General features: G+C 56.2%; 2 protein-coding genes across 3 annotated transcripts; one reads left to right on the top strand and one right to left on the bottom strand.

Moving 5' to 3' along the window:
• Positions 1-11037, top strand: Crlf1 (cytokine receptor like factor 1). 2 transcript variants are annotated; one of them, XM_034520121.2, is made up of 9 exons: positions 1-252; positions 5537-5818; positions 6052-6181; positions 6316-6485; positions 7817-7974; positions 8043-8211; positions 10220-10407; positions 10502-10549; positions 10764-11037. In XM_034520121.2, the coding sequence occupies exons 1-9, from the start codon at positions 129-131 to the stop codon at positions 10782-10784; spliced, it is 1290 nt and encodes a 429-aa protein (XP_034376012.1). In that variant the 5' UTR covers positions 1-128; the 3' UTR covers positions 10785-11037. The 2 variants fall into 2 exon arrangements, with proteins under 2 accessions (XP_034376012.1, XP_034376014.1); XM_034520123.2 differs by having other exon boundaries at positions 2-252; positions 10507-10549.
• A 196-nt stretch (positions 11038-11233) lies between these two features.
• On the bottom strand, positions 11234-14584 carry Rex1bd (required for excision 1-B domain containing). Its single transcript, XM_034520130.2, has 5 exons — positions 13597-14584; positions 13432-13514; positions 12696-12900; positions 11921-11997; positions 11234-11449 (listed from the first exon to the last, which is right to left on the bottom strand). The coding sequence occupies exons 1-5, from the start codon at positions 13666-13668 to the stop codon at positions 11377-11379; spliced, it is 510 nt and encodes a 169-aa protein (XP_034376021.1). The 5' UTR covers positions 13669-14584; the 3' UTR covers positions 11234-11376.
• Between the last annotated feature and the right edge of the window lie 13 nt (positions 14585-14597).

The raw sequence follows: 14597 nt of genomic DNA, 5'->3' as shown, positions 1-14597 counted from the left end.
GACTTGCTCCGGCCTTCGCTGTCCGCGCCCAGTGACGTGCGTGCGGACCCGAGCCCTAATCTGCACCCCGCAGACTCGCCCCCGCCCCATACCGGCGTTGCTGTCACCGCCCGTTGCGCGCCACCCCCATGCCCGCCGGTCGCCCGGGCCCCGCCGCCCTATCCGCGCGGCGGCCGCTGCGGCCGCTGTCCTCGCTGTGGTCGCCTCTGTTGCTCTGTGTCCTCGGGGTGCCTCGGGGCGGATCGGGAGCCCGTGAGTACCGTGCGCCCCGCTCCCCACCTCCCCCGGGAAGCCGGGATCGGGCGCCCTGGGGGGTAGTCGCGGGGGATGGAAGAGGGGGCGCGAGCGCCACCTGGACGGCCCGGGAACAAAGAAAGGCGGCCCTCGGGGCGCCCTCACCTGTAGGGTTCACGGTACCACCACCTAGCAGCCTAAGAATATCCAGTTGTACATCAGAGACCTCTTATCTGGATCTCCTTTGCAAGGCTGTCCAGCCCGGCTCGTTTTGAAGGACATCGCAGTGTCCTTAGACCCTCCCCCCGCCCCCTGTTCAGGGTGGTGGGACGCCGCGGGGCGCACGTCTGTGTCTTGGATATCAGAGCGGAAGGAAGGGAAGGCTCCCTGGCCGGGGGCGCACGCTTGGGTGCGCTGGGTTGGGTGCTGGCGCGGAGTGGGGTCCCCTCCCCCCATGAAGTGATGATCCCTGGGGGGAGGGTGGGGCGTTATCGTGAGCCCTCCTGTTCTGTCCGCCTGGCATGCGGCCCGGGGTCCCCCGGGACTTGCCTTTCTGTGAGGCCGGTGCCGCCCCCTCCCCCTACAGCGGACCCCATGCTTTGGTATCCTCGAAGTTCTCTTCACTGGTGGAGTCACCACCGGGCTCATTTAGGCTGCGCTGGGTTGAGAGCCTCTAGCGACTGAAATTTCGGTGAGGAGCGAGAGCAAGCGTGTCCGGGCACTGCGAGCCCAGACTTCATTGTCTAAGGGGCACCCAGTGGGGATCAGCTGCCGAGAGAAGCCCACTGTCCCAGGAGGAACTCCTGGCCTTGAGTCCTCATCACCCAACGCACACATCCGGGCCAAGATGCGGTCTCCACATCCAGACCCTCTCTGGGACACACCCAAAGACACACAAAAGAGCCCCACTGGCTTATGTCCCGTCACCCTGCCCTCCGACGCGCGCTGCAGCCCAGATGCGTATTCGCACACCATCGCAGCGCTCGCATTCCATCCTCCACACACACACACACACACACACACACACGCACGCACGCACGCACACACACACACACGCACGCACGCGCACACACACACACGCACACGCACACGCACACACACGCACACACACACACGCACACACACAGACACACGCGCACACACGCACACACACACGCACGCACACACACGCACGCACGCACTCGTGGTCCCACATTCATTTCACAGGGGAGGCCACACCGGGGTACACATACGGCTGAGGCCGAGTACACTGGAGATCTTTCCCAACCATTCTCAGGACCCTATCCGGAGACACAGGCCACACCGCGGGGGCACCACGCTGCGCTGCTGCTCTGGGGCTAGTAGTCTGTGCAATTTGTCTCGGGTGTCTGTGGACGCCCTCCTGCTCCCGTCAGGGGACAGGGACCCACACTCCTGCTTGCCCAAGGCGTCTGGGCAGGTGATGGGTTGACACCCAGGATCTTTCCGGGGAGTTGGTGTTGCTGCCAAGCCTGGGTAGTTTTTGAATGCTACCAATAGCGCTAAGCTTTGTTTCCGGGCGGGCTGCATGCAGAGCAACAGGCGAAGGTGGCGGAGTGGGGGTGGCGCGTGTGTTTTTTCCTTTAAGGGGGAGAGAAATTAACTAAGTGGTTCTCACACCTCTGCAATCTGTTTGTACTTACGGTGTGTCTTAACACCTGACCAGCCGGCCGGTGGGTCGTAAAAGTGTATGCAGGTACCATCGGGACAGGAGATGGGGACCCCTGGGGGACGGCTGGGATGGAGGCCACCTTCCCGTTGGCCTTTCAGGGAATCTCACACTTTTCCCTTTTAAAACACATGGTGTTCTTTTTAATAACGGCAGCCAGTCTGCATTGGGAAAGGGGAAAGAAGCGTGTATAGGCCCCAGCTTTGTGGGGGAAAGGAGGGGAAGAGGGAAAGAAAAAGGAGGGGTGTCTCCCTCTCCAGGCTTAGGGGGCTGCTGTCAGCTGCTGCCTGTCTAGCTTGGCATGTGTGCTCTCCAGTCCCCAGTGGCCTTGCCCATTGTTTGTGGAAGCCAAGAGGGAGACTGGAGTCCTGTCCCTGAGTACTCCGGGGTGCCAGCCCAGAGAACGGCTTCCCTGTTTTACGGAGGGAAATAGGGAAGGGGGTGCCAGGTGTACTAAGTTCTCTTGAGTTGTGTACCAGTTGCTCTAAGGAGAAAACTTGGGCTGTCCAAGATGGCTTGGCCATGCCCCCCTCCCCCCTCAAGCCACGAAGGGCAGCTGCTGGCGAATCCAAGCTAGGCTGGTGTGGTAAAAGGGCATTACCCCCCAGCCAGGACCCCCCAGAGAGTCCCCTTCCTGGCCAGACAAAGGCCGGGGAGGGACAGAGGGGTATGATCATCGCCCAGGAGTGCAGACTGTGGGGTCCTGGGTCAGGGCAGTGCTTCCCACCCTGCTGAGGGGGGCGCTCAGGCAGGAAGCGGTGGGTGGGCCGGGGTAGAGACGCTGGCACGTCCCAGTTCATGCCGAAGGAATTCTGAATTAGCGGGCGGCTGGCTGCCTGGGACCTCCGGGGCGGCCCCCTGGCCCCCGCCGCCTCCGCTCTGGCCTGCTCCTCCTGCTCCTTCGCACGGACGCCGAGACCTCCGCTGAGCCCTGGGACAAGCCCCAAACGCAACTGCGATTGCAGGCTTCAGCAAGACCCGCCTCCTCCCAAGGCCAAGTTTGCCCGGGAGAAATCATTCAGGGCCCGGACCAGAACCACGTTGGTGTCACCTCATCCATCTGAGGCATGAGGGACCGTTCAGGGCTGCAGCTTAGCTTCTTAATGGGAGCCTGGGGGTGGGTGCAGCCCGTTCTCTGAGCCTCTTGCGTTTTGTTTTTGTTTTTTTCCCAATACTCTTTGTCCTCTTACCCCAACCCGGGACTCAGTTTTCCTCCCTCAGGGTTGAAAGCCCTGCAGTCTTCCCTAATCTTTCCTTTGCTTCTACCCCAGGGCCTTTGCACATGGAGCCCCACCTTGCCCAACTGGGACTTCCGACTCTCTGCATTTGACTCTTGGTAACGGTTCCCAGGGCCTCAAACACACAAGGCTACAGCCCCGCCTCTTTCTCCTCTTCCTCTTCTTCTTCCTCCCTTTCTTTTCTGTTTCTGTGACTTTTCTTTACTTGTGGCTTTTCGAGACAGGTTTCTAGGGTTAGCCCTGACTGACCGACCTGGCACTCATTCTGCATGTATACCAGGCAGGTCTCTAACTCACAGACACACCCGCCTGTGCCATGTGTGCTCCACCACAGCTAGTTAGGATAAGTGTTTCGCTGTGTCTTTATTCCTATGGTGACCTCAGTTCCTAGCATACTGTAGGCTCTGAATGAATGAATGAATGAATGAAGCTTGAGTTGTCTCACTCTGAGTGAAAAAGAGGCTTCAGAGAAGAACTGGATGGAGTTAGGTTCCCAGGGCAGCCTGGCTTTCTGGTCTCATGGGAGTTCCCTGTGAAACTTCCCCCACAACTCCCACCACCCTGCCATCCTGTGTGGCTGGCGAGGATGGCCAATGGCCAGATGGGGAAACAACTCAGGGAGGCTTGGGGTATGTTCTTCTCCTCATATCCTAGGCCTTGCTGTACCCCTGAGGTCCCAGGGTATGAGTAGGGCAGCTGTGGGCTGCCCTAAGGGTGGGTAGGCAAGAAGGGGGAGGTCCCTCAGGGTTGGTCACATGCTTGAGGTCACTTCCTAAGTGGCCATCACAGTGGCCCTGGGAAGTCTGATTATGGAGAGTCAGGACTTCTGTTGGGACTTGTAGAGGGCCTTGCATGTGGCCTTTTGTGGCTGTCCCTTCTCTTGTGGCTCAGAATATAGGAGCTGTCCTTTGCAGAGTCCCAGCATGTGTACTGAGATGTGAGCAGGGTACGGAGGGAAATCGAAGGCTCAGTCCCTCAGTTTGCCCTTCATGGTTCACCCAACAGGGCTCACCTCTCTTCCTCTGGACAGTGTCTCACTACGTAGCAGACTGGCCCCAAATTTGTGATTTCTCCTACCTTGGTCTCCTGGGTTCTGGGATGACAAACATTTACTAGGGTAGGACTTTACATGTTAGATATATTTGTCTACTCCCCAGAAACGTGTGAGGCTGGGGTATCAGAGAACAGACACCACCAGGACAGACAGAGAATAGGAGAGGGAGGAAGTTGGCAAGCCAGGCCATACTTGGTGGTTCATGTGTGATCCCAGAACTCTGGAAGCTGAGGCAGGAGAATTCCAAGTTTCAAGTCAGTGTGGTCTAGGTAGTGAGACCCTGTGAAGAAAAGAAATGAAATGAAGAGAAGAGAAGAGAAAATGTTTATAGACTGGTGAGACAGCTTGGTGGGTAAGGGCACTTGGCTCCAATCAGGATGACCTGAGCTCCATCTCTGGACCCCATGGTAGGAGGACACACACACACACACACACACACACGGAGCCACAGTAAATTAATAGAAAGTACTTACCTAGATATGAGTAGGCATTTATGACTGATGTTTTTAAATTTATATTTGGTTTTGATGGGGCATGAAAATATACTTGTTTGTCTTTGGTTTGGTTTCAGTTTTGGTTTTTTGAGACAGGGCTTCCTGTGTAGTCCTGGCTGTCCTAGAACTCACTCTGTAGACCAGGGTGGCCTCGAACTCAGGGATTGGCCTACCTCTGCCTCCCAAGTGCTGGGATTAAAGACATGCATTGTCACTCAGCAGAATTGCATACTTTAACCCCAGCATTTGGGAGGTCTGAATTCCAGGCTAGCTAAGGATACAGAGTGAGACCCTCTTCTCACCTTCTCCCCAAAACCCCAAAATGTATTTTGTGCTTGTATGTGTACATGTATATTGCAGCATGTGACTGTCCAAGGACAACTTGTAGAAGTTAGTTCTCTCCCTTCACTGTGTAAGTCCTAGATTCAAACTCAGGTCCTCAGGCTTAGCTGCAGTCTCCTCTATGTACTGAGTGAGCCATTTCAGTGGCCCCTGATTGGTGGATTAATTTTTGAGATAAGGTCTCCTGTAGCTCTAGCTAGGCTCAAACTATGTACTCCAGGGTTCTCTTGAACTGCTGGTTCTCCTGCCTCCACCCCCAAGTGCTGGAGTGATGCTTAGACAGCACTTCTCTAGGGAAGGTGCTGGCCTTGGCCTTGAGTTTGTTGCCTCAGCTTCAATGAGCGCTTATGCCTCACTGTTTCTGTTTTTTAATCTGTAAAATGGGTGAATACCTGCTCAAGACTTCCTGACTCTTGAACATCCGGGTAGGGTGAGGGACTTGAAGTGGGCTCATCCCTTGCCTGACAAGTGTCTTCTTTGACCCCAGACACAGCTGTGATCAGCCCCCAGGACCCCACTCTTCTCATCGGCTCCTCCCTGCAAGCCACCTGCTCTATACATGGAGACACACCTGGGGCCACCGCTGAGGGTCTCTACTGGACCCTCAATGGTCGCCGCCTGCCCTCCGAGCTGTCCCGCCTTCTTAACACCTCCACTCTGGCCCTGGCCCTGGCTAACCTTAATGGGTCTAGGCAGCAGTCAGGGGACAATCTGGTGTGTCACGCCCGGGATGGCAGTATTCTGGCTGGCTCCTGCCTCTATGTTGGCCGTAAGTGGGGCCCCAGGACACCCAGGGATAGATGGGAGGTGGCAATGACAGATTTAGAGTAGAGCATGGGTCCTCTGTCCTGGGGTGGAACCATGGGCAGTCTGGGTGGAAAAGGAGCTAGCACACAGGCCTGGTCATACCCAGTACAGGCACTGCAGCTCTGGGGATAGCTGCGGCTCACTCTCCCCTGTGTACCCAGCTGCTTCAGAAAAGCTGTCATCTTTTTCTCGCAGTCCCCCCTGAGAAGCCCTTCAACATCAGCTGCTGGTCTCGGAATATGAAGGACCTCACTTGCCGCTGGACACCGGGTACACATGGGGAGACATTCTTACACACCAACTACTCCCTCAAGTACAAGCTGAGGTTGGTGCCCAGCCCAGCCTTGCTGTGTGACTTCAGGCGATACTTGCCTTCTCTGATCAAATATGTTCCTGTTGAACCCTGGGGTTGCAGGAAACAGGTCTAAGGACTCAAAAGGGACTCTCCCACCTCCACAGGTGGTATGGTCAGGACAACACGTGTGAGGAATATCACACTGTGGGTCTTCACTCATGTCGTATTCCCAAAGACCTGGCCCTCTTCACTCCCTATGAGATCTGGGTGGAGGCCACCAATCGCCTGGGCTCAGCAAGATCTGATGTACTCACACTGGATGTCCTGGACGTGGGTGAGCCCCCAGTGTCCTCCTCCTGTTCTGCCCTAGACCCCATAGGGCCCCCCCGCAAGCCTTTTTGGTTCTTCTAGAGGTCTTAGCCACAGCCATGGTGGTTGCAGGGCAGTGGTTGTTCATAACTCGATGCAAAGACTTCCCCCCAAGACAGTCAAGATTCCCCCCCCACACACACACACTGCAGAAAACACCTGGCTTGATCACCCTCCCTCTCAGCAGCCCAGGTGTTCAGGAGGGAGTCCTAGGGGATTGAGAGGGGGCGCCCAGGTCGGAAGGCCCCAGGAAGCTGAGCCTTGAGCTGGGGGTGGGGGGGGCGAGGATTGGAGGCAGGAAGTGGATGATCCCTGAGCAGAATTGGGCCTAATCTAATTAGGGTGTTCCCAGCCCAGAGCAGCCTGGGCCATTTAACCCTTGAAGTGCCTCACCGAGGACTCAGGGGAGAGATCAGCTCGTACTTTCTCCATGGTTCCCCAGAAGGGTTCCTGGGTGCCCCTGGCTCATTCCCAGATCCCAGAGCATTTGTGTCTTCCTGGCATCCACCCTCAGTTGTGCCCTGTGGCTGGCATAGCTGCCCCATGGAGGCCCTTGGTAATGTACAAGGCAACAGAGGTGGGTATGGGGTGGGGATACAGAGATGGAGGTAAATAGCCCATGTGGGTGGGTGACATATAATAAGGCTTGTTACCCCGATACTCAGGAGGCCTACACAAGATGATCACAGTTGTTGAAGTCATTCTGGGCTATGTAGTGAGATCCCGGGTCAAAACACAGGCAGTAGCTTTATCAGTCACTTTGTGACTCAATACTGGTATTCAGGGTCTCATAGGTGCTGGGTGAGCCTCACTCCTTTTTAGTGAGACCTTTGCTGCTAATCTCCACTCCAGCTGGACAGGCTTGCTGCTCTGTCCTCTTGAAGACAGGACTGTGTGTCAGAGACAGTAATGGAGATAGCAGAAACTGCTGCTGCCTCTTTCTGGAATATTAAATGATACTTGTCTATCAGGCCTGGACGAGTAGCTAACAGGTGTGGGGGGTCGGGGAGGGGGTCTGGAAACTGCAGATAGGGTCGCAGGAGCCTCTGCAGCCTAGATTACACCACTGGGAGTTCTGTCATTAGACAATTCTCACCAAGCAGAGTCCTCAGGGCTGGGCTCACTGTTTCAAGCCTTTAATGCCAGCATTAGGGGAGGCAGAGGCAGAAGGATCTTTCTCAGTTCAAGGCCATCCTGATTCACATAAGAAGTTCCAGGCCAGCCAGGCTGCACAGTAAAACCTTGTCTCAAAAACAACAAAACCATCTCCAGTGACTAGGCTTGCTCCACCCCCAGTGACCACGGACCCCCCACCCGATGTGCACGTGAGCCGCGTTGGGGGCCTGGAGGACCAGCTGAGTGTGCGCTGGGTCTCACCACCAGCTCTCAAGGATTTCCTCTTCCAAGCCAAGTACCAGATCCGATACCGCGTGGAGGACAGCGTGGACTGGAAGGTGCCCGTCCCGCCCCGGACCCGCCCCTGACCCCGCCCCCCACATCTGACTCCTCCCTCACCGTGCAGGTGGTGGATGACGTCAGCAACCAGACCTCCTGCCGTCTGGCGGGCCTGAAGCCCGGCACCGTATACTTCGTCCAAGTGCGTTGTAACCCATTCGGGATCTATGGGTCGAAAAAGGCGGGAATCTGGAGCGAGTGGAGCCACCCCACCGCTGCCTCCACCCCTCGAAGTGGTGAGCACCTCTCCAGGGCTGGCTAGCCTGTGGAAACCCCAATCCAGCCTGTCTCCTTTTTTTCCCTTTTGTGAGACAGCGTCTTCAGGTAGCGCATGCTGGCCTTAAACTCGGTATGTAGACAAGGATGATCTCGAACTCCTGGTCCTTCCCACACTTATGGCTCTGGATTCTATTTAGCCTGTCATTTGTTGAGGGAGAGCAACAGTGTGACTGTTGGAAGAGAACGGAAGACAGGCTGTTTTTAACTCCAATATCCTAGGCTCTCTAGAAGCTAACTTTATATCAAATAGAATAATATTACAGTTATCACGTGGCCCCGCAGCACCTTTTGTCCCACGCACACAGTCGATAGACTACAGTGCCTTGTGCCTATCACATGAGAGTCTCTGTGCCTACCACTGCTGGGCCACCCCTTCAACCCTTAATAAAAGGTAACCTAGACAGTCTTAATATTTGCAGTACTCCTGCCTCAGCCTCCTGAATGCTCAGAAACCAGGCTTGAGCCCCGTTTCCCTTCTCTGGGTCCCCTTTTCAAGGTGGGAAGGCCTAAAGTTGACTTCCTTTGTCCTGCAGACTTTTCTGAGCCCATGGAGCTGCATTCTCTAATATGAAATACATTGCTTAAAATATCTGACCTCAGTTTCCCCATCTGTCAGGTTTAGGCAGCACAGCCCAAAGCGAGTGCCCGGCACTTTAGTATTTGCAGGCAATAGAGGAGGAGGCTCCCATCCCCCACCCTCTTGTACCGGTCCCCTAAGACAGAAACTCTGAACTCACACAGACACATATATATGCTCAGTTTGGTGATGATGAAATAATGGGGAAACTGAGGCCAGGAGAGATTCCTGGAGGAAGAGAGGGTCAAAACGAGCTCCAGGAAGCACTCCAGCCCCCATCCGGGCCTCTCCAGGTTCTGCGCTTGGCGGGAGTGAACACAGCCGGGAGGGGCTGGAGCCTTGGAGCTTTGGCCCTTGCTCGTGCCCAGCACCTGCGATTCTTGCACGGGAGCCAGCAGGCGGCTGCGTCCGCCCGGGAGACTGGGGAGGCTGGGGGTAGGGTTGGAGGGAGGTAAGCAGGGGCTGTGGGGGCCGAGGCTTGTGCCAGGGCCTGTCAGCGAGTCCCCAGTTTTATTTATGGCGTGAGGCCGATGTCCTTATCCGCTGGCCTGCTGGGGGATGGCTGTGGCTGGGGATTGGACCCAAGGGCTGGCCTCCCACTCGGTCCTCCCAGCCCACTCCTTGTCACACCCGAGCATTCTGTCAAGCTTATCTTGGGGACATCCCCCCCCCCTTGGTCTGTCCTTGCTGTCTGTCTCCATTTCTGTCATTCACTTTCCCAGACCTTTTAAAAAAATGCTTTTAATATAACTAAGCTTTTAAAATTGCTTGTTTTTTGTGTGATGTGTGTGCCTTCGTGAGCGTGCACACAAGTGAAGGTCAGAGAACTTTTGTGAGTAGGTTCCTTCCATCCTGTGGGACTAGGACTGGGCTGGCGACAAGCACAGTTACCCACTGAGCCATCTCACCAGTCTTTCATACCCCACTTCCCACCCCGTTTGGATAGTCACAGGTAATCTAAGGTAAATCGCTGGCTTTAATTTCGCAGCTATCCTGCCTCAGCCTACCAAGTGCTTAGCCACCACGTTTGTGGGAGGGCCTCCCCTCCCAGTAACGGGGAGAGTACAGTTTCAGGATCTCTGCTTTCTGGGTCTTTGTCTTGGTTTGTCCCTTGCTTTGTCCGTGTCCCTAGAGTCTCTGTCTGACCTCACTTAGTCTCCATTGATATCCTTTCTGACCGAATACTCGGTTTTGTCTCCCACTGATTTGACTCCCTCCTTTGCCCGTCTCCATCGCTGTGGCTTCGCCATCCTTCTGGGTGACGCTGTGTCCACACCTGACACCTTTCCTAACTTTGCTCTGCCGAAGCTGGTCTGGTATGGGAGGTCGCTGTCCCGCGCGCGCCTCCTGCCGGCCGCGTCCCGACACTGCCGCTCCACTCTCTTTAGAGCGCCCGGGCCCGGGCGGCGGGGTGTGCGAACCGCGGGGCGGCGAGCCCAGCTCGGGCCCGGTGCGGCGCGAGCTCAAGCAGTTCCTCGGCTGGCTCAAGAAGCATGCTTACTGCTCGAACCTTAGCTTCCGCCTGTACGACCAGTGGCGTGCTTGGATGCAGAAGTCACACAAGACCCGAAACCAGGTAGGAAAGTGGGGGAGGCTTGCGTGGGGGTGAAGGATCTGAGGAGAGGGACCCGGTTGTGCAGCCTCCACAACACTGCATTCTTCTTTCCAAGCACAGGACGAGGGGATCCTGCTCTCGGGCAGACGGGGTGCGGCGAGAGGTAAGGGGGTCGAGTGGGTGGGGATTGTGACAGTCTAGATAAGGCCTTTTCCCCTCCCTCGCTGTTGCTCAAAGGAATCTCTTGGCTCTCAGTTTGTTTAAGCACTTACTGCAAAGAAGCGCCAGGCTTCACTGCATCATCATCAAGGTGCTGAAAGGAGCCAGGTGAAGACTGGCAGGCTCCAGGCTTAGTGTGGCCTCTCTTCTGCCCCCAGGTCCTGCCGGCTAAACTCTAAGAATAGGCCACCCTCCTGCAGGATACAGACCTGGAGGCTCACGTGAACTGGAGCTGCTCTAAACTGTCACTTTGGGACAAGGAAGAAACACACCAAGGGCTGGGGCACAATTAGCTCTCACAAGCACAGCTTTGGTCCACACGATAGTCAACCTTGGATGTACCCCAAATTGGGTAGGGTTGGAGTAATGACCTTGGTTATGCAGGGCCCTCCAAGAGTCTCTTTAAATAAATGAGTTGTTCAGGTCCCCTGATGGCTAGTGTGTTTGGGGACTGTGTGTTCTAGAGGGTCAGCAGCCCACCCCCCTAAATTTCAGTCCTGTTTCTTTTTACAACACTACCTGTCCTGAACTCCTTGGGAGTGTGAAATCTTACACCTCTCCCTGTTCCCTGGAGACTCCTCCCCACAAGATGGCCGACCCATCCCAAGATACAGAGACGATGGGAAAGTTGTAGAGGGAAAACTCTTTATTGCGTGCGGCGCATTGGAGGGCAGCCCAGCAGGGCACGACCTCAGCCAGCTGGCGGTCAGGGCTGGGCTGGACGCCATGGGCCTCTTTTCCCGTCTTCCTCTGGTCCCTGGGGAGCCGCCCTCACTCCGCAGATTCGGCATCAAACCTGAGTTCCTGCAGAACCTCGCTGATCGCCTCCATGGTTTTAATTACCCTACAAGAGCGGATGGAAACTATAAATAAAACCCAGATGGGGTGAATTAGCTGAGCTGCACAGCCAGCGGGGAGGGGGGCTATGGCAAGCCCTGGGCCCTCCTGCCTGCTGCCAAACCTCAAGCCCAGCCTGGGAGCATGCCCAGGAGGTTGGGTGGCTCGGTGGGTCACCATGGGCTCATGGGAAAGGCCATGATGGGGGGAAGGGGGTGCATGTCACATGTAAGTTGGGATGTTTGTGCATGCCTGTCTATGCTTACAGACCTGCAAGAGAACTGCAGGGGTTCCCACAGGGGAGCAAGTGTGGCTGTGGGCATGGTTAAACTCCGAAAAGTACTAGAAACCCATAGGCGACACATGATACTCATGCACATTCTGGGAAGCATTGCATGGGAACACCAGGGTGCAGGTCAGAGTGCCCACACTCTCTGGGTCAGCCCTGGGCCGGCCCAAGGGTGCCAACAGGGCTCACTTTATTTTCAGCTGGTGCAACTTTTCAGGGTCCTGTTCTGACACTCCAGGTGTCCCCATCACCTGCAGCAGCGCCACCTGAAGGGGAAAATGGGAGTTACAGTAGACAAAAGCCACACAGAGGGAAGGAGGACCAAGAGTGGACCCTAAGGAGATGGAGGCTTGAGTGAGAGAGGGATCATAAGGTTAGCTTTTAGGGCTCTCCTGTGGAAGGTGGTACAGAGTATGGTCATAGTTTGGAAAAGCCAGGGAATGGTGGCAGGTATGGTGGGTGTGGCCTCCACCCTAGTGGCAAGACAGGGAGTTCTAATTCCTGGATGGAAACAAATCTGGGACTCTGCAGAGTTTGGGATTCTGCATTAAGAATTCCAGACCAAAGAGCGAGGTGTGCGTGGTTTACAGCGGGCAAGCTCCTCCCCTGCTAACATTAGCTGTAAGGTTAGGGTAGGTGGAACCTTGGGATCTGGGTCAAGGACCAAGGATGAGAAGCATCTGAGGATGTTTGTGGAAGAAGTAGTTTGTGGGTTCCAACGATGATAACCCAGAGTTGGAGAGGGACAGCCACAATGGTCGACGCTTTGGATCCCCAGAGTTCTTAAGATACAGAGGGGCCGGTATAATTAAGCAAAAATCTGGGAGGGAAATGTAGGCAGACAGAAACGAGAGGGAGAGGGCCCAAATGCATCGACATGTGTGGCAAAAACAGTAGTAGATCGGGGTGGCTGGGAATGGGTTGTGGCCCATGCCCGACTCTGAAGGAGAGGTGGTGGTCTTACCGTGGCCAGGCGCGTCTGTTCTAGCTCCTGCAGGCTGCGCACATGGCGGGCGAGCACCGGTTGAGCTCGAGGCCCTGCCAGCTCTGCTTCCACTGCCAGTACCTCCCGCGAGGCAGCAGCGAAAGCCTGGGTCACCTCGTGCACCACACTCCGGTAACTCGGGAAGTCATGGTGCAGACCACTGAGCAGGTACTGACGGTGAGCTCTGCGGTGGGCGGGGAGAATGCTGAACCAACCCTGACTCTCAGACCACACTCCCGGTTCCAGCCACCTGGAAGATCCACCCAACTCGGAGACAAACCTGAACCCCACAGACTGGGCGACCTACTGTCAGAACAGAGCTAGAGCTTACCATCTCTGCGAGGGGAGGGGTCTGACGAGGGTCACGCCGCAGCTGCTCCCCCAGGCCACGCCCACAGTCACATTCTACTCTACCTCGCTACTACCGGCCACACCCCCAGCTCTACCCAACTCCCTAGCAGAGTCTCCTCCAGACACGTTTCAGTGTCACCGACCTTTTTACCCACCGTCCTAGACCTCGCCTCCAACTAGGACCCCCTCCTCCCGGCTGCCGCACTCCTGCATCTCCTGGGTCAAACCTCATCTGTCTCCCCAACTCTTCCGGCCAAGTCCACAACCTAGGTCTCCCCAGCCACGCCTCCAGCCGTCTCCCCGCAGGTTCCCCTCTGGCAAGCTGTCCCGGAGCCCGCCCCCTCCTCCAGCCCAGCCGGCTCACTGGTCCAGACGGCGGAAGGCCTGTGCGCGTTCATTCTGCAGCTGCTGGACCCTCTGCACCAAAGTAGCGATCGGGGCGTCTCTCTATTGGGGTGTGGAGCCATGAGGTCGGGGCCCCGAGCCCACCCTGACGCCCCGAGACCATCCCACCCGCACCCAGGCTCACCCAGGCCCACGCGGGCTCCGCAGTCCCGGGTCCATCCGCAGCAGCCGGAACCTCTGCGGCGGCGGTGAGCATGACTATGCAGTCAAGTGGCGCTTCGGAACGGCCGCTGCGCCCCCTGCCGGCCTGGAGGTCCACAAGCAACCCGCGCGCGAACCCGGCTGCCTTTGAATTCTACTTCAGTAGAACTAGTTCCGGGACTCTGTGTACACCCCCCCCGGATCCTCGCGACAAGCGGGAACCAAATAGGGTCACAATCGAAATTAAAGCCACAATTATTTCTGTTAACGAATATAGCTGGGGGACAGACTGGTATCAGCGGCTGAGTACTGGACCCAATGACAAGTCACCTAAGTGCCCACAAACCATCCATTCGGATTACACCTTCGAAATGGGACGCAGGGCAATGGCAGTGTATTATTCCCTTAATCCCAGCACTGGGGAGACAGAAAGATCTCAGGGAGTGTTGAGGCCAGCCAAAAATAAAAGTTGGCCTACTTTGAAGTGGTCTGTGCAAAAGATGAGGCAGAAGGCTCTGAAAGGCTCCTTCCCTGAGTGACATTAGAGATGTAATGATGGCTGCAAATCCATGGATTTGCAAGCTGCTGGCTAACAGGTTCAAACCCACAGAAACTCAAATGGCAAGGCAGACTGGACTCCTGAAGTCAACTGCAATCTTAGCCCATCTAGCTCTCCCTACAACGGGCCACAGCGACCCCAGGCACAGGTGTTTGATACTCAAAACCAAAGACAGGTGAGGCACTCTCACAAGCCCACAGAAAGTGTGGGCCTGTAATCCCTGGAGCCAGGGCTGATGGCGAATTCAGGAACCTAACTGGCACATACAGTGGAGTTGGGTGAACTGCCCCTCCAGAGACCCTAAACTGTGGTCCCCAGACGTCAGAGCGGCCCAGAGCCTGCTTCCCCACAGCAGTACTGTGGCTCCACCCAGGACCAGTCTTTACTGCCAACAGTTCACAAGTTCAGGTGGGCACAGGCCTGTC

Source organism: Arvicanthis niloticus, chromosome 16 (genome assembly GCF_011762505.2).
Source record: "Arvicanthis niloticus isolate mArvNil1 chromosome 16, mArvNil1.pat.X, whole genome shotgun sequence".
Lineage (NCBI taxonomy): Eukaryota > Metazoa > Chordata > Mammalia > Rodentia > Muridae > Arvicanthis > Arvicanthis niloticus.
The sequence above is the reverse complement of the archived record's forward strand: the minus strand, read 5'-3'. Positions and strand labels throughout refer to the sequence as shown.